The 17986-nt window shown below is 43.0% G+C and overlaps 1 protein-coding gene across 3 annotated transcripts; it reads right to left on the bottom strand.

The window, feature by feature from the left end:
- Positions 1-755: 755 nt before the first annotated feature.
- NDUFAF1 (NADH:ubiquinone oxidoreductase complex assembly factor 1) lies at positions 756-14254 on the bottom strand. 3 transcript variants are annotated; one of them, XM_069729319.1, is made up of 5 exons: positions 14185-14254; positions 9869-10442; positions 2668-2853; positions 1137-1211; positions 756-953 (listed from the first exon to the last, which is right to left on the bottom strand). In XM_069729319.1, the coding sequence occupies exons 2-5, from the start codon at positions 10370-10372 to the stop codon at positions 816-818; spliced, it is 903 nt and encodes a 300-aa protein (XP_069585420.1). In that variant the 5' UTR covers positions 10373-10442; positions 14185-14254; the 3' UTR covers positions 756-815. The 3 variants fall into 3 exon arrangements, with proteins under 3 accessions (XP_069585420.1, XP_069585411.1, XP_069585429.1); XM_069729310.1 differs by having other exon boundaries at positions 9869-10447; positions 14185-14252; XM_069729328.1 differs by having other exon boundaries at positions 9869-10447; positions 14135-14186.
- Between the last annotated feature and the right edge of the window lie 3732 nt (positions 14255-17986).

Genomic DNA, 17986 nt, shown 5'->3' with positions numbered 1-17986 from the left:
TTCACATTTCCGTCGGGCCGACGTACGTTGTGAAATAAGTGCACGACATGGGCAGCGGATGCAGTTTTTCAACGCATCCGCTGCCCATTCTGCACTCTGGGGAGGAGAGGGGTGGAGCTGCGGCCGCGACGCACAAAAAAGTTACATTGAACTTTTTTGTGACGAAGGTCCGCCAATTACCGACGCATCCAGTGCACGACGTATAGAACGTGTGTCCATACGTCGCGATGTCGGTAATACAAGTCCATGTGCAAAAAACACATCCTACGGGCAACTTTGCAGATGCGTTTATTGCACAGAACGACGCATTGTAATGTCTTCAAAAAGACGGAAGTGTGAAAGAGGCCTAAGTGTGAGAGCCAAAACAAAGCTGATGTGTGGTCAGTCAGAAGCTGTGGCACCAGGAAGCGCAGAAGCCAGCGGCTGGGAAGTGTATTACTAGGGTCCGGGAACTTGGAATAATGGCACCAAACCAGTGCTGAAATTGAACAAGAAAAAAAAATGTACTGGAGTGGTATTTCAGCAAATATTGGTTCTTTGGCTAAAACTTTGACAATTTCTATTTTTTTTTTTTTTAATTTAAGCTTGTAGATAATTATTTCGGATCTTAATTTCCTGTCAGGTACAAGTGATGTATATAGGATGTTACTGTTATAGGGACATAACATACATGAATGTTCTTTATTATAATTGTAACATTCCTAATAAATGCCTTTTTTTTTTGGAAAAAAAAATCAAACTTTGATTTGTCCATCAAATATTTACAAAGCAGCTTTTATTGGTGAGGAGATAACAAAAAACACTTAAGGATCTTGTTATAAAGGTTTATATTGATAATGTTCATAGGCAAACTCCTCCGTATGTGCTTGGTCTTTACACAACCCAATGAAGTCAATTTCAAGATGAAACGGTCCATCAGCTCTGTCTGCAAGAGTAAATCCAAGGGTGGTAATCTGAAAAAAAAAAAAAGGTTACACTTTGAAATGTAAAAAAAAAAAAAACAGCCATTTGTGCGTTAATGCAATCGCCCCTGGGTGCCATAATTACAGTGGGCTGCCTGATATCAGGTACCCAAGTTGCTAAATTTACCCCTCAAGTGTGATGCTAAGTAGCAGTGTATTAACCGTTGTACTCGCCTTATCTGGCCACAGGGGGAACTGGCCATCCTGAATCCTTCCTCGACTTGTCAAGAAGAACTTGGATAAAGGAATCTGTGAACAGTTGGAAAAGAGTTAAAGTGACTCTCCCCCAATAACATGTCCTACATAAAGACAGCATGGAAGGGGAATGGGCTGCTGTACTACCACAAGTACTGGATCATTACAGTAATCAGTCGGAAGGGAATGTAACAGTATTGTGTGTGTGAATGGGGTTTAACAGAACAGAACAGCTTGCAAATGGATATAATCTAGTGGCTTTTTATCCATTTAATTTATAGGGATGAATCTGCTCTTAAGGCTCATGGTGATGTTGTGCAGTTGAAAAATAAAGATGCTGTATGCCAGCGTTGTGACCCCCTAGAGCAGTGGTCCCCAACCTTTCTGACCTTGAGAGCCACATTCAGCTTAGAGAGAGGGTCGCGAGCCACATCCAGCTCCCACCCCCTTCAAAGTAGTGTCAACCAAAGCCCCCATTACAGGTATAATGATAACCAAAGCTTTTCCACAGAAATCACTCCAGAGCAGTACAGTGAGATCCAGGGGTTTCCACAATACCCCCATTTAGTATTCTCCCAACACACTGTCACATCCAGCTTTGAGCACCTCCTCTAACAGGTAGTACAAACCTCCAGCGTATCATACCTAAAACATCTCTAAACCCCTAAGACCAGTAAATGTGCATCCAGATCTGCAATTCTGTGCAGGGTTACTCACAAAATTCACCATTTTGAGATGTTTTTCATACCTGTTTGCTAGACCTGGACCTAATGCATCAAACTGACACAGTCGCGAGCCACAAGTCATGGGGCCGCGTGCCACATGTGGCTCCCGAGCTACAGGTTGGGGAGCCTGCCCTAGAGTAACGGTGGTACACAAACACCCAACTGGTTACATTTTTGTGACTTCTGTGGTGCGGTTGTGGTAACCTGGGGATCAGAATGTGACCCTTAATTGCAACTGTTTTTAGAAGCATACTTTGTAGAATACTAAAATCGCCCTGTAGTGTTGTGCTGCGATGTAACCGCTGCACAGTGCTTTTTGGCAGTGTGACTTGTCAGTGCCGCAGAATTCTTCAGATACAGGAAACGCAGAACATGGAGAAAGCTAGCTTATAAACCTGTTGTATTCACAAGGAGATCTTGCCCCAGCTGTCTGTCAACGGTAACTGAAAAGTGGATCCCCTCATGAATACAGCGGACAGTTTTCTGGCATTAAGTCAATGGAGAATATTAGGGTATTCGAATAACGAGGTGTGAACAAAGGCTAAGACAGACCTTTCCCAAATTGAACTGGTATTGCAGATGAGAAACGAAAGATAAAAATTTGGGATAAGGGACAACTTACTGATCACTGATATCCCAGGACGTGACTTGTCCCATATCTTGTGGATGAGTAACAACTTGTCAGAAAAAAAAATTACTAAATTTCCAGACAACCATACTAAAATGTTTATTGTACTAATAAGTGCACCTGCTGCTTCCAAAACTGTGAAGCAGTAAATCATTACCTTAACGTCCTGCCAGTACGGCCCACCACGAGTGTAGAGGAAATAATTGTATAAGTCGTCCCACTGAGCGCTAAAATACGTCTCAGACTGGATGTTCACCATCCAGGGCCGGCCATCTCCCCGAATCCTCAGATGCAAAATGTTAAAGTTGGACCAATCATAAGACAATTTACGATTGAACGATCCCTGTAATTTATAAACAAAAAAATAATCATTCATGAAAGGAAGGAACACATTACCCATTGGGAGATGTTTAATATAACAATTCCTTTCCAACATGTATTTCTTGCATGTCAGTAGGGGGTGTAACTACCTCCAAAAGCCTTCAATCCAACATATACAAATTAAATTGGTCCCAGCCTAATGCTGGTGTTAGTGAGTCGACACCGTTAACCCCTTACCTGACATGTACGTCAGGTGCGGGGTGTACGGAGCAGAACTCGTCCAATACAAGGCAAGTGCCTGTTCTACAGAAGCGACTGCAGCTAGCTCTGATTGCTGATGTTTAACCATTCAAAAATAGAGAAGTTTAAAAACTAAACATATTTAGTATCACCACGTCTGTAAAAGTCCAACGTATTAATCCCGTATGACGTACTATCCCGTCAAAGTGACCTGGGACTTAATTCCCAGGGACGGGATAGTACGTCATAGCGATCGGCCGCGCTCACGGGAGGAGCGCGGCCGGGTGTTGGTTGACTATCGCAGCTGACATTCGGCACTATGTGCCAGGAGCGGTCACGGACCGCCCCTGGCACATTAACCCCCGACACACTGCGATCAAAGATGATCGCAGTGTTCCGGCTGTATAGGGAAGCATCGCGCAGGGAGGGGGCTCCCTGCGTGCTTCCCTGAGACCCTCGGTACAAGGCGATGTGCTCACCTTGTACCAAGCGTCTCCTCCCTGCAGGCCCCGGATCCAAAATGTCCGCGGGGCTACATCTGGGTCCTGCAGGGAGGTGGCTTACCAGCGCCTGCTCAGAGCAAGCGCTGGTAAGCCTGTAGCCCTGCATGTCAGATTGCTGATCGGACACGGTGCTCTGGGGCAATGTTATGAAGTAAAAAAAAAAAATTCCTAAATAAAGGAAAAAAAATATTCCTATAAATACATTTATCTAAATAATAAAACAATAAAAATACACATTTAGTATCGCTGCGTCCGTAACGACCTGACCTATAAAACTGTCCCCTTCAGTGAACGCGGTAAAAAAAGAGGCAAAAAACAACGCTTTATCATACCGCCGAACAAAAAGTGGAATAACACATGATCAAAAAGACGGATATAAATAATCATCTTGTCCCGCAAAAAATGAGCCGCTATACAGCGTAATCAACGAAAAAATAAAGTTAGTCCTCAGAATAAAGCGATGCAAAAATATTTTCCTATAAAAGTTTTTATCGTATAAAAGCACCAAAACATTAAAAAAATATATAAATGAGGTATCGCTGTAATCGTACTGACCCGAAGAATAAAACTGCTTTATCAATTTTACCAAATGTGGAATGTTATGAACTCCCCCCACACACACACAATTAATGAATAGCTGGTTTTTGGTCATTCTGCCTCACAAAAATCTGAATAAAAAGCGATCAAAAAATGTCAAGTGTCCGAAAACGGTAACAATAAAAACAAGACCTCACATGACTCTGTGGACGAAAATCTGGAAAAATTATAGCTCTCAAAATGTGGAGACGCAAAAACTATTTTTTGCAATAAAAAGCGTCTTTTAGTGTGTGACGGCTGCCAATCATCAAAACCCGCTATAAATAATAAATCAAACCAACCCCCCCCCCCCCCCCCCCCCCTCCCTTCATCACCCCCTTAGTTAGGGAAAATTAATCAAATAAAAAAAATGTATTTATTTCCATTTTCCCGTTAGGGCTGGGGCTAGGGTTTCAGTTAGAATTGGGGGTTTCCACTGTTTAGGCACATCAGGGCTCTCCAAACGCGACATGGTGTCCAATCTCAATTCCAACCAATTCTGTGTTGAAAAAGTAAAAGCGTGCTCCTTCCCTTCCAAGCTCTCCCAAGTGCCCACACAGGGGTTTACTCCAACATATGGGGTATCAGCGTACTCGGGACAAATTGGACAACTTTTGGGGTCCAATTTCTCCTGTTACCCTTGGGAAAATACAAAAATGAGGGCTAAAAAATAATTTTTGTGGGAAACAAATGATTTTTTATTTTCACGGCTCTACGTTATAAACTGTAGTGAAACACTTGGGGGTTCAAAGCTCTCACAACACATCTAGATAAGTTCCTTGGGGGGGGGGTCTAGTTTCCAATATGGGGTCACTTGTGGGGGTTTCTACTGTTTAGGTACATTACGGGCTCTGCAAACGCAATGTGACGCCTGCAGACCATTCCATCTAAGTCTGCATTCCAAATGGCGCTCCTTCCGAGCTCTGCCATGCGCCCAAACGGTGGTTCCCTCCCACATATGGGGTATCAGCGTACTCAGGACAAATTGGACAACTTTTGAGGTCCAATTTCTTCTGTTACCCTTGGGAAAATACATAACTGGGGGCTAACAAATAATTTGTGGGAAATTCTTTATTTTCACGGCTCTGCGTTATAAACTGTAATGAAACACTTGGGGGTTCAAAGCTCTCACAACACATCTAGATAAGTTCCTTAGGGCAGGGGTCCCCAACTCCAGTCCTCAAGGCCCACCAACATGTCATGTTTTCAGGATTTCCTTAGTCATGCCCAGGTAATAATTGCATCACCTGTGCAATGCAAAGGAAATCCTGAAAACATGACCTGTTGGTGGGCCTTGAGGACTAGAGTTGGGGACCCCTGCCATAGGGGGTCTACTTTCCAAAATTGTGTCACTTTTGGGGGGTTTCAATGTTTAGGCACATCAGTGACTCTCCAAACGCAACATGGCGTCCCATCTCAATTCCAGTCAATTTTGCATTGAAGTCAATTAGCGTTCCTTCCCTTCCGAGCTCTGCCATGCACCCAAACAGTGGTTTACCCCCACATATGGGGTATCAGCGTACTCAGGACAAATTGTACAACTTTTGGGGTCCATTTTCTCCTGTTACCCTTGGTAAAATAAAACAAATTGGAGCTGAAGTAAATTTTGTGTGAAAAAAAAGTTAAATGTTCATTTTTGTTTAAACATTCCAAAAATTCTTGTGACACACCTGAAGGGTTAATAAACTTCTTGAATGTGGTTTTGAGAACCTTGAGGGGTGTAGTTTTTAGAATGGTGTCACACTTGGTTATTTTCTATCATATAGACCCCACAAAATGACTTCAAGTGAAATGTGGTCCATAAAAAAAAAAAATGGTGTTGTAAAAATGAGAAATTGCTGGTCAACTTTTAACCCTTAAGAAAAAAAAATTTTGGTTCCAAAATTGTGCTGATGTAAAGTAGAAATGTGGGAAATGTAACTTAAGTATTTTGTGTGACATATCTCTGTGATTTAAGGGCATAAAAATTCAAAGTTGGAAAATTGCGAAAATTTTCGCCAAATTTCCGTTTTTTTTCCACAAATAAACGCAAGTCTTATTGAAGAAATTTTACCATTATCATGAAGTACAATATGTCACGAGAAAACATTGTCAGAATCATCAGGATCCGTTGAAGCGTTCCAGAGTTATAATCTCATAAAGGGACAGTGGTCAGAATTATAAAAATTGGCCCGGTCATTAACGTGCAAACCACCCTTGGGGCTTAAGGGGTTAAAATGTTGTTAGCGACATAGTACCACAATGTGACTATACTTGTGACCTCCCCAATCACACAGTGCTGTGTATTTGGAAAGCAAGTCTAAGGCCGGCGTCACACACAGCGTATGAAAATACGGTCCGTATATTACGGCCGTAATACGCTGAAAAGTCCCGAAAATAGTGGTCCGTAGCTCCTCCGTAGGCAGGGTGTTTCAGTGTTTTTTGCGCATGGCATCCTCCGTATGTAATCCGTATGTCATCCGTACTGCGTGTTTTTATCGCAGGCTTGCAAAACCGACATACGGATATACAAGGGATCCATGTGTAAAAAAAAAAAATATATATACTGTGTGTGTATATATATGTGTGTGTGTGTGTGTGTATGTATATATATATATATATATATATATATATATATATATATATATATATATATATATATATATATATATATATATATATATATATATATAATAATGTCAGTAGACACATATATGTATATATATTAATATTTCATCCAGCGCGATATAGCAGAAAGCCGGTAATTCAATTGCCGGCTTTTGCTTTCTCCTTCCTAAACCCGACATATGAGACCTGGTTTACATACAGTAAACCATGTCATATTCCCATTTTTTTTGCATATTCCACACTACTAATGTTAGTAGTGTGTCTATGCAAAATTTGGCCGTTCTAGCTAGTAAATTAAAGGGTTAAATGGCGGAAAAAAATTGGCGTGGGCTCCTGCACAATTTTCTCCGCCAGAGTAGTAAAGCCAGTGACTGAGGGCAGATATTAATAGCCTGGAAGATGCGCCTATTCTGGCACTTGGCCACTCTCTTCCCATTCCCGTGTAGCGGTGGGATATGGGGTAATGAAGGGTTAATGCCACCTTGCTATTGTAAAGTGACATTAAGCCAAATTAATAATGGAGAGGCGTCAATTATGACACCTATCCATTATTAATCCAATACTAGTAAAGGGTTAAAAAAACACACACACACACACACACACACACACACACACACACATTATTAAAAATTAATTTAATGAAAAAAATCACAAAGGTTGTTGTATTAATTTATTCTACTCTCAATCCAATCACTGAAGACCCTCGATCTGTAAAAAAATAAATAAAACAATGATTTTTTTCATTAATTAATTTTTTAATAATGTGTGTTTTTTTTAACCCTTTACTAGTATTGGATTAATAATGGATAGGTGTCATAATTGACGCCTCTCCATTATTAATTTGGCTTAATGTCACCTTACAATAGCAAGGTGGCATTAACCCTTCATTACCCCATATCCCACCGCTACACGGGAATGGGAAGAGAGTGGCCAAGTGCCAGAATAGGCGCATCTTCCAGATGTGCCTTTTCTGGGGTGGCTGGGGGCAGATGTTTTTAGCCAGGGGGGCCAATAACCATGGACCCTCTCCAGGCTATTAATATCTGCCCTCAGTCACTGGCTTTACTACTCTGGCGGAGAAAATTGTGCGGGAGCCCACGCCAATTTTTTCCGCCATTTAACCCTTTAATTTACTAGCTAGAATGGCCAAACTTTGCATAGACACACTACTAACATTAGTAGTGTGGAATATGCAAAAAAATGGTAAACCAGGTCTCATATCATGTCGGGTTTAGGAATGAGATAGCAAAAGCCGGTAATTGAATTACCGGCTTTCTGCTATATCGCGCTGGATGAAATAATATATATATACATATGTGTCTCAATGATATATTATATATATATTACACATATATACCTATTCTATGTGTACACATTTATTCTACTGTAAGCTGTCAGTGTGATTTTACTGTACACCGCAATGAATTGCCGGCTTTTCTCTCTAACAGCGCTGCGTATTCCTCGCAAGTCGCACTGCTGGTCCGTGTGTAATCCGTATTTTTGGGGCGTCTATAGACTTTCATTGACGTTTTATTTGCGCAATACGGTGACAAACGCAGCATGCTGCGATTTTCTACGGCCGTAGAAAGCCGTATAATACTGATCAGTTTAATACGGCAGATAGGAGCAGGGGCATAGGGAATAATTGTGCCGTATGTTTTGCGAGTTTTACGGACGTAGTTTCTGCGCTCTTACGTCCGTAAAACTCGCAAGTGTGACGCCGGCCTAAGACTATAAGGCCGGGATCACACGTGAGAAACACGTCCGTGTCTTGCATGTGAAATCCAAGCTCTGGCGCCGGCACTTGGGAGCGGAGCGTGCGACCCCATGTGTTGCTATGCGGCCGCACGCTCCACTCCCAAGTGCCGGCGCCAGAGCTTGGAATTCGCATGCGAGACACTGACGTGTTTCTCGCATGTGTGATCCCGGCCTAAGGGCACGTGCACACGTTGCAGATTGGTGTGCGGATTTTTCCAGACTGATTTTAGTAAATCCGCAGGTAAATTGCACTGCTGAATTACTGCAATTTTTTTTGCGGATTCCTATTATGGAGTAGGTGGAAACCGCACAAAGAATTGACATGCTGCAGAATAAACAATGCTACGTTTCCGCGCGTTTTTTTCCGCAGCATGTGCACTGCGGATTTTGGTTTACATGGTACTGTAAACTCAGGGAAAACTGCTGCGAATCCGCAGAAGCCAATCCGCTGCGGATGCGCAGCAAAATCCGCAACGTGTGCACATAGCCTAAGGCCTCAACCTTAAGGTGCTTTTATACCACCATAGAGTCTCACATCCAAGTGAATGAGATTCATTATGCCAATGACACTGATCTGAATGTCGGCATAGTGTGATCCGATACTGTCATTAGAGAATAGGAGCTCACTGTGAGAAGGAGAGCAAAATTTCTCCATCTTTTTTTGTGAGTGCAAAGAAATCAAACTGCACCCAGATATCTTCCAAGTGCAGTCTGGTTATTTTCACGCACCTATACTTTTGAATGGGTGAGTGGTATCTGATTTCAGTGTGAAATCAGAGCATGCTCCTATTTCACTTTGCAAAATAATTGAATAACATTGGTCTGAGTGCTATCCAATAAAACATGTGCATGAGCTCTTAGTCTCACAGACTTGCAATGAGAGAATAATCTTTGCACCACACATACTAATCCAGGAGGTTACAGATATGTGGCCACGAGGTGCCAGGGAGAAGACTTTGCTCGGTGAGTATATCACTACTGTCAACATTTACATACAGAATACCAAACAGTAGAGGCAAAGAAAAAAATATTATTTTTTTATTGCCACTCTTCACCCCAAAAATGGTATATAAAAAAAATAAGATTAAAATGATGCTAATCACGGAATGATATCACAAAACATGCCGACTCGCCATCAAAAACATTAACTTCTGAAAATGTTGACCGGAAAAAAAATTTCTATACAGTATATAAAATGATTTTATTTTTTATATTGTAATACCACAAAAAAAGACCCTCCTATGGCTATGTTAAAATAATATGTGACTCTTCGAAGAAGGAGGAAAAAAAAAAGGAAAACTCTAATCCGGTTCTACAACAAACCTTCATATGCCAATGATATGTTCTACAAACCTTTGGAGCCTTTGTTCTCAAGGTACAATATCCACTAAATCTGGTTTCTCCGTCGCGGGGCACATCATTATTAAGAACTCCATAAAAGAGGGCTGTCTGGCTGTTGTTGCCAATTTTCAGAAAGGCCTGGCTTTTACCACCGATCTCCACGTCTGAGGACACCAACCATTTGTCCAGATCTTCTGGCTCTCTGAACTCCCACACCACGCTTGTCTGCTCCAACATATCCTGCCGTATGGTTTTACCATTTGGCCCTCTAAGATGATCAGCTGCTTCTTTCATCAGAAGACCAAAGTGTTTCTTCACACTGTTGACTCCATTTTTGATACTGAAATCTGTCTTCTTCCAAAACGGTGTTTTATCTGGAGGAAGGCCGGGTCTCCTGTAACTATTGATGTATACCACAGGATGTGGAACGGCTGGATAAAAGGCAAGACAATGCCTACTCCACGGATGGTTCTTACATAGGTGGAGTCCACTGTTCATCCGAAGCGTTACTGCCATAGTATCACAATGAGCTGCTGCGTGTCAGTCACGCCGCTTCTATATGTCCATTGAATCCAGATGCAATTTCCTACTCTAAAAGAAAGGAAAAAGGTAAATCAGTTACGGGGACTCCACAAGTAACAATGAGGAAAAAGTATATTATCCAACAGGTAACAGCTGATCATGGCGGCTCTCGTTATGAGTTTGTCTCTTAGTGGAAGAGTGTTAACTATAATGATTTCATACTTAAAGGGAACCGGTCACCCCCAAAATCGACTGAGCTAAGCCCACCAGCATCAGGGGCTTATCTACAGCATTCTGGAATGCTGCAGATAAGCCCCAGATGTAACCTGAAAGATAAGAAAAAGAGGTTATATTATACTCACCCAGGGGTGGTTTGGTCCGATGGGCGTCGCAGTCCGGGGCCTCCCATCTTCATACGATATTGTCCTCTTCGTGCCGCGGCTCCGGCGCAGGCGTATTTTCTCTGCCCTGTTGAGGGCAGAGCAAAGTACTGCAGTGCGCAGGCGCCGGGAAAGGTCAGAGAGGCCCAGCACCTGCGCACTGCAGTACTTTGTTCTGCCCTCAACAGGGCAGAGAAAATACGCCTGCGCCGGAGCCGCATTGTGAAGACAAGAAGAGGACGTCATCCTATGAAGATGGGAGGCCCAGGACCGCACCTGGTGAGTATAATCTAACCTCTTTTTCTCATCTTTCAGGCTACATCTGGGGCTTATCTAAAGCATTACAGAATGCTGTAGATAAGCCCCTGATGCTGGTGGGCTTAGCACACCTTCGATTTTGGGGGTGACAGGTTCCCTTTAAAAGGGGTTTTCCAACAATGCGATGGAAATGGCCATCATAACATATTTCAAGCTGCATCCTGTCCAAGCCATGTGGTCAGAATGAGTTGCAGCCTGAAGAATCACAGCTGAAGACATATACCCTCCCTCAGGCTGAGGATAAGCATGATATGAACACACAATTGATCTGCTCACTCAGGCGAGAAGCAGCAAGAAGAAAATAAATTTCTCTGCTGACAGAAAAACTCATTGTCCAACCTCAGTCCTTCCCCGTTCCCTTCTGTTAGGCTATGTGCACACTCTGCGGATCCGCAGTGGATTTGACTCTGCGGATCCGCAGCAGTTTTCCATGAGTTTACAGTATCCTGTAAAGCTATGGAAAACAAAACATGCAGTGCACATGCTGTGGAAAAAAATGCACGTAAACGCTGCGGTTTATATTCCGCAGCATGTCAATTCTTTGTGTGGATTCCGCAGCGGTTTACACCTGCTCCTCACTAGGAATCCGCACAAAACCACAGTAAATCCGCAGTGCGGTTTTCCTGCGGATTTACCAAAATCGGTTCGAAAAAATCCGCACACCATTCTGCAGCATGTGCACATACCCTAAAGCTCTCAGACTGACTAAGCAGAACAGGTTCACAAATGAGCACAGAGGGGACTGAAGCTAGAGAGAAAAAAACATTTTCACAGATTTGAAAAAGTAACTGATTTTTTTTTTTTGATAAATGCCTTTTGGCCACTGATCTGACACCTAAAATACACAGAGAGTGATGCCCTGCATCAAACCCAGGTCCCTCCAGCCAGGCCCAAATGGGTTCTGGGCATCAGAACTGGCATCAAAGTGTGCAAACAGCCCATTTTCACACATTTTAATAAGTAACTGTTTTTAAGGGGTTAAATGCCTTTGGCCACTGATTTTACACTTAAAATACACAAATAGTGATGCCCTGCATCAATCTCAGGACCCTCCAGCCTGGCCCAAATGGGTTCTGGGCACCAGAACTGGCATCAAAGTGGGCAAACAGCGCATTTTCACAGATTTGAATAAGTAACTGATGTTTTTAAGGGGTTAAATGACTTTATGCCACTAATCTCACACTATGAATACACAGTGATGCCCCGCATCAAACACAGGTCTCTCTAACCTGGCTCAAATGGGTTCTGAGCATCAGAATTGGCATCAAAGTGGGCAAACAGCCCATTTTCACAGATTTAAATAAGTAACTGATGTTTTTAAGGGGTTAAATTAATTTGGACCACTGATATCACACTGCAGACATATAGAACAGGGAACCCACATCAAACCCAGGTGTCTTCAGCCTGGCCCAAATGGGTTCTGTGCATCAGAACTGGCATCAAAGTAGGCAGTCAGTCGATTTGGGCCATTTAAAGGGAACCTGTCACCCCCAAAATCGATGGTGAGGTAAGCTCACCGTCATCAGGGGCTTATCTACAGCATTCTGTAATGCTGTAGATAAGCCGCCGATGTTGCCTGAAAGAGGATAAAAAGAGGTTAGATTATACTCACCCATGGGCGGTCCTTCTCTGATGGGTGTCTCAGGTCCGGGGCCTCCCATCTTCTGGTCTTCACGCCGCGGCTCATGCTCAAGTGTACTTTGTCTGCCCTGTTGAGGGCAGAGCAAAGTACTGCAGTGCGCAGGCGCCGGAAAGGTCAGAGAGGCTTGGCACCTGCGCACTGCAGTAATTTGCTCTGCCCTCAACAGGGCAGACAAAGTACGCCTGCGCCGGAGCCACTGCAAGAAGAGGACATCATCGTATGAAGATGGGAGGCCTCGGACAGGACCACCCCTGGGTAAGTATAATCTAACCTCTTTTTCTCATCTTTCAGGTTACATCGGCGGCTTATCTACAGCATTACAGAATGCTGTAGATAAGCCCCTGATGACGGTGAGCGTTCCTCACCATCGATTTTGGGGGTGACAGGTTCCCTTTAAATAAGTAACTGGTGTTTTTAAGGGGTTAAATGACATATGTATTCTAACGGCTCCTTCTCACTTGCGAGACATACGGCCGAGTCTCGCATGTTAAAACCAAGCTCTGGCGCCAGCACTTGGGAGCGGAGCGTGAAGCTCCATGTATTGCTGTGCAGCCGCACGCTCCGCTCTGAAGTGCCGGCACCAGAGCTTGGTTTTCACATGCGAGACACGGACGCATGTCTCGCAAGTGAGAAGGAGCCCTTAGTGTGAGATCAGTGGCCCAAAGTCATTTAACCCCTTAAAAACATTCCAATGTGTGAAAATCGGCTGTTTGCCCACTTTGATGCCAATTCTGATGCCTAGAACCCCTTTGGGCCAGGCTGCAGGAACAGGGTTTGATACAGGGCATCACCATCTGTGTATTCTTAGTCAGTGGCCCAAAGTCATTTAACCCCTTAATAACACCAGTTACTTATTCAAATGGCCAAAATCGACTGCTCACTTTGATGCCAGCTCTGATGCCCAGAGCGCATTTGGGCCAGGCTGGAGAGACCTGGGTTTGATGTCTTCACTGTGATATCAGTGACCCAAAGTCATTTAACCCTATGAATAACACCCTTCGTTGCCAATTTTTGTGCCAGTTTTATAATTTTTGTAGCTGTTTTTCAGTGTATTCACCTCGCTGCATTGTATGTTATTATTGTGATGATTATTTTTTGTGGTTAAATCTATAAGAAACAGAAAAGAAAAAATTGCCGAATAAGAAACTGATGAATAAGAAATCAACTTCAGCCGCGTCAGAATGGAGATGTTCTCATTCTAAACATTCGGGAACATCAGTGTGATCGGCACACTAGACCCGAGATTATTGCTGATGTGCCTCCGCCTGACAGCGTACTACCGACCCCCCAACGCCACATTTCAGCAGACAGTGACCCCGACTATCTTTTGTGACCTTTCCAGACATTGCGTTTGGTCCCTTTAAGGTGTGAACAGCGCCCTATTCTGCCCTCACACCCATCACAATGGCTCCATACCAAGTGACAATCACAGCCGGCCACAAAGGAGAGCTCTGGCATGCCCTTACCGTCCGTGGAAGCAAGATGCTAAATCCTAGTGGGCTAAAGGACCTTTGGTGACGTCACTACCATGTGATCAGTCACATGGGAGGGCGGGGTCAGCCTTAAAGCTGTAGTACTGCTGAGGGAAGTTTCCTGTATGAGCAGTGTGTGCTGTATAATGCAGGTGCCTGGATGCAATGTACAGAGATCACGAGGTTGAAACGGCCAGGGATTGTTATATTGGTATTTTTATACAGCAATAACTTCGAAATAATTAGTGTTAGTAAATATGCAATTTAACAATCTAGAGAATTGTAAACAAGCTAGAAAGTCTCTCAGTACTTAATGTTAGGGATGTGCCCAGGCTTGAGAGACACCACGCGTTCTCGCTTGAAGCTCTGCCTCTAGCAGGGGTCACCACTGGTTTTACCGCTAGGCAGCAACACACCCACATACATATACACTGCGGCCGGCCTATATGGGCTATACACAGCGATCGCAGTATATACATACAGTGGTGTCACCTCTATAGCGCCCACACCGCAGTAGCAGTTTCACCTAAACACTGTATGTGTCTATAATGTAATGTATAATGTACACACACAGCACTCTGTGATAAAAGTATCGGACTCTTTATTAGCCCAAGTGGCAACCTTTCTGATCAATAACAGAACATTTCTCTGATATGGAACTGAAATGTTGCCATATGGGCTAATAAAGAGTCCGCTGCTTAACCCCTTTACCCCCAATGGTGGTTTGCACGTTAATGACCGGGCCAATTTTTACAATTCTGACCACTGTCCCTTTATGAGGTTATAACTCTGGAACGCTTCAATGGATCCTGGTGATTCTGACATTGTTTTCTCGTGACATATTGTACTTCATGACAATGGTAAAAATTATTTGATAGTACCTGCGTTTATTTGTGAAAAAAACGGAAATTTGGCGAAAATTATGAAAATTTCGCAATTTTCCAACTTTGAATTTTTATGCAATTAAATCACAGAGATATGTCACACAAAATACTTAATAAATAACATTTCCTACATGTCTACTTTACATCAGCACAATTTTGGAAACAACATTTTTTTTTGTTACGGAGTTATAAGGGTTAAAAGTTGACCAGCAATTTCTCATTTCTACAACACCATTTTATTTTAGGGACCACATCTCATTTGAAGTCATTTTGAGGGGTCTATATGATAGAAAATACCCAAGTGTGACACCATTCTAAAAACTACACCCCTCAAGGTGCTCAAAACCATATTCAAGAAGTTTATTAACCCTTCTGGTGCTTCACAGGAATTTTTTGAATGTTTAAATGAAAATGAACATTTAACTTTTTTTCACAAAAAATTTAATTCAGCTCCAATTTGTTTTATTTTACCAAGGGTAACAGGAGAAAATGGACCCCAAACATTGTTGTACAATTTGTCCTGAGTATGCCAATACCCCACATGTGGGGGTAAACCACTGTTTGGGCGCATGGCAGAGCTCGGAAGCGAAGGAGTGCCATTTGACTTTCAATGCAAAATTGACTGGAATTGAGATGGGACGCCATGTTTCGTTTGGAGAGCCCCTGATGTGCCTAAACATTGAAACCCCCCACAAGTGACACCATTTTGGAAAGTAGACCCCCTAAGGAACTTATCTAGAGGTGTGGTGAGCACTTTGACCCAACAAGTTCTTCACAGAAGTTTATAATGTAGAACCGTAAAAATAAAAAATCATATTTTTTCACAAAAATTATCTTTTCGCCCCCAATTTTTTATTTTCCCAAGGGTAAGAGAAGAAATTGGACCCCAAAAGTTGTTGTACAATTTGTCCTGAGTACGCTGATAGCCCATATGTGGGGGTAAACCACTGTTTGGGCGGATGGGAGAGCCTCGGAAGGGAAGGAGCGCCGTTTGACTTTTCAATGCAAAATTGACAGGAATTGAGATGGGACCTCATGTTGCGTTTGAAGAGCCACTGATGTGCCTAAACATTGAAACCCCCCACAAGTGACACCATTTTGGAAAGTAGACCCCCTAAGGAACTTATCTAGAGGTGTGGTGAGCACTTTGACCCACCAAGTGCTTCACAGAAGTTTATAATGTAGAACCGTAAAAATAAAAAATCATATTTTTTCACAAAAATTATCTTTTTGCCCCCAATTTTTTATTTTCCCAAGGGTAAGAGAAGAAATTGGACCCCAAAAGTTGTTGTACAATTTGTCCTGAGTACGCTGATACCCCATATGTGGGGGTAAACCACTGTTTGGGTGGATGGGAGAGCTCGGAAGGGAAGGAGCGCCGTTTGACTTTTCAAAGCAAAATTGACAGGAATTGAGATGGGACGCCATGTTGCGTTTGAAGAGCCACTGATGTGCCTAAACATTGAAACCCCCCACAAATGACACCATTTTGGAAAGTAGACCCCCTAAGGAACTTATCTAGAGGTGTGGTGAGCACTTTGACCCACCAAGTGCTTCACAGAAGTTTATAATGCAGAGCCGTAAAAATAAAACAAAATTTTTTTCCCACAAAAATTATTTTTTTAGCCCCCAGTTTTGTATTTTCCTGAGGGTAACAGGAGAAATTGGACCCCAAAATTTGTTGCCCAATTTGTCCTGAGTGCGATGATACACCATATGTGGGGGGAACCACTGTTTGGGCACATGGGAGGGCTCAGAAGGGAAGGAGTGCCATTTGAATGCAGACTTAGATGGAATGGTCTGCAGGTGTCACATTGCGTTTGCAGAGCCCCTAATGTACCTAAACAGTAGAAACCCCCCACAAGTGACACCATTTTGGAAAGTAGACCCCCTTAGGAACTTATCTAGATGTGTGCTGAGCGCTTTGACCCACCAAGGGCTTCACAGAAGTTTATAATGGAGAGCCGTAAAAATAAAACAAAAATTTTTTCCCACAAAAATTATTTTTTAGCCCCCAGTTTTGTATTTTCCCGAGGGTAACAGGAGAAATTCGACCCCACAATTTGTTGTCCAATTTGTCCTGAGTGCGCTGATACCCCATATGTGGGGGGGAACCACTGTTTGGGCGCATGGGAGGGCTCGGAAGGGAAGGAGCTCCATTTGGAATGAGGACTTAGATGGAATGGTCTGCAGGTGTCACATTGCATTTGCAGAGCCCCTAATGTACCTAAACAGTAGAAACCTCCCACAAGTGACACCATTTTGGAAACTAGACCCCCTAAGGAACTCATCTAGATGTGTTGTGATAGCTTTGAACCCCCAAGTGTTTCACTACAGTTTGTAACGCAGAGCCGTGAAAATTAAAAAAAAAAATCTTTCCCCCCAAAATTATTTTTTAGCCCCCAGTTTTGTATTTTCCCGAGGGTAAGAGGAGAAATTCGACCCCAAAAGTTGTTGTCCAATTTGTCCTGAGTACGCTGATACCCCGTATGTTGGGGGAAACCACCGTTTGAGCGCATGGCAGAGCTCGGAAGGGAAGGAGCGCCATTTGGAATGCAGACTTAGATGGAATGGTCTGCAGACGTCACATTGCGTTTGCAGAACCCCTAATGTACCTAAACAGTAGAAACCCCCCACAAGTGACCCCATATTGGAAACTAGACCCCCCAGGGAACTAATCTAGATGTGTTGTGAGAACTTTGAACCCCCAAGTGTTTCACTACAGTTTATAACGCAGAGCCGTGAAAATAAAAAATCTTTTTTTTTCCCACAAAAAATATGTTTTAGCCCCGAGTTTTGTATTTTCCCAAGGGTAACAGGAGAAATTGGACCCCAAAAGTTGTTGTCCTATTTGTCCTGAGTACGCTGATACCCCATATGTTGGGGTAAACCCCTGTTTGGGCACACAGGAG

Source organism: Ranitomeya imitator, chromosome 1 (genome assembly GCF_032444005.1).
Source record: "Ranitomeya imitator isolate aRanImi1 chromosome 1, aRanImi1.pri, whole genome shotgun sequence".
NCBI lineage: Eukaryota > Metazoa > Chordata > Amphibia > Anura > Dendrobatidae > Ranitomeya > Ranitomeya imitator.
Note: the sequence above shows the minus strand (reverse complement) of the source record. Positions and strands in the feature narration are given on the sequence as shown.

Excerpts from the sequence above, each read along its gene's own strand:
- NDUFAF1 (XM_069729319.1), bottom strand. The coding sequence starts at position 10,372 with ATGGCAGTAACGCTTCGGATGAACAGTGGACTCCACCTATGTAAGAAC. Across the intron at positions 1,212-2,667 it reads CGTACTGGCAGGACGTTAAG|ATTCCTTTATCCAAGTTCTT; the intron begins GTAATGATTTAC and ends AACTGTTCACAG. Across the intron at positions 954-1,136 it reads TCCCCCTGTGGCCAGATAAG|ATTACCACCCTTGGATTTAC; the intron begins GCGAGTACAACG and ends TTTTTTTTTCAG.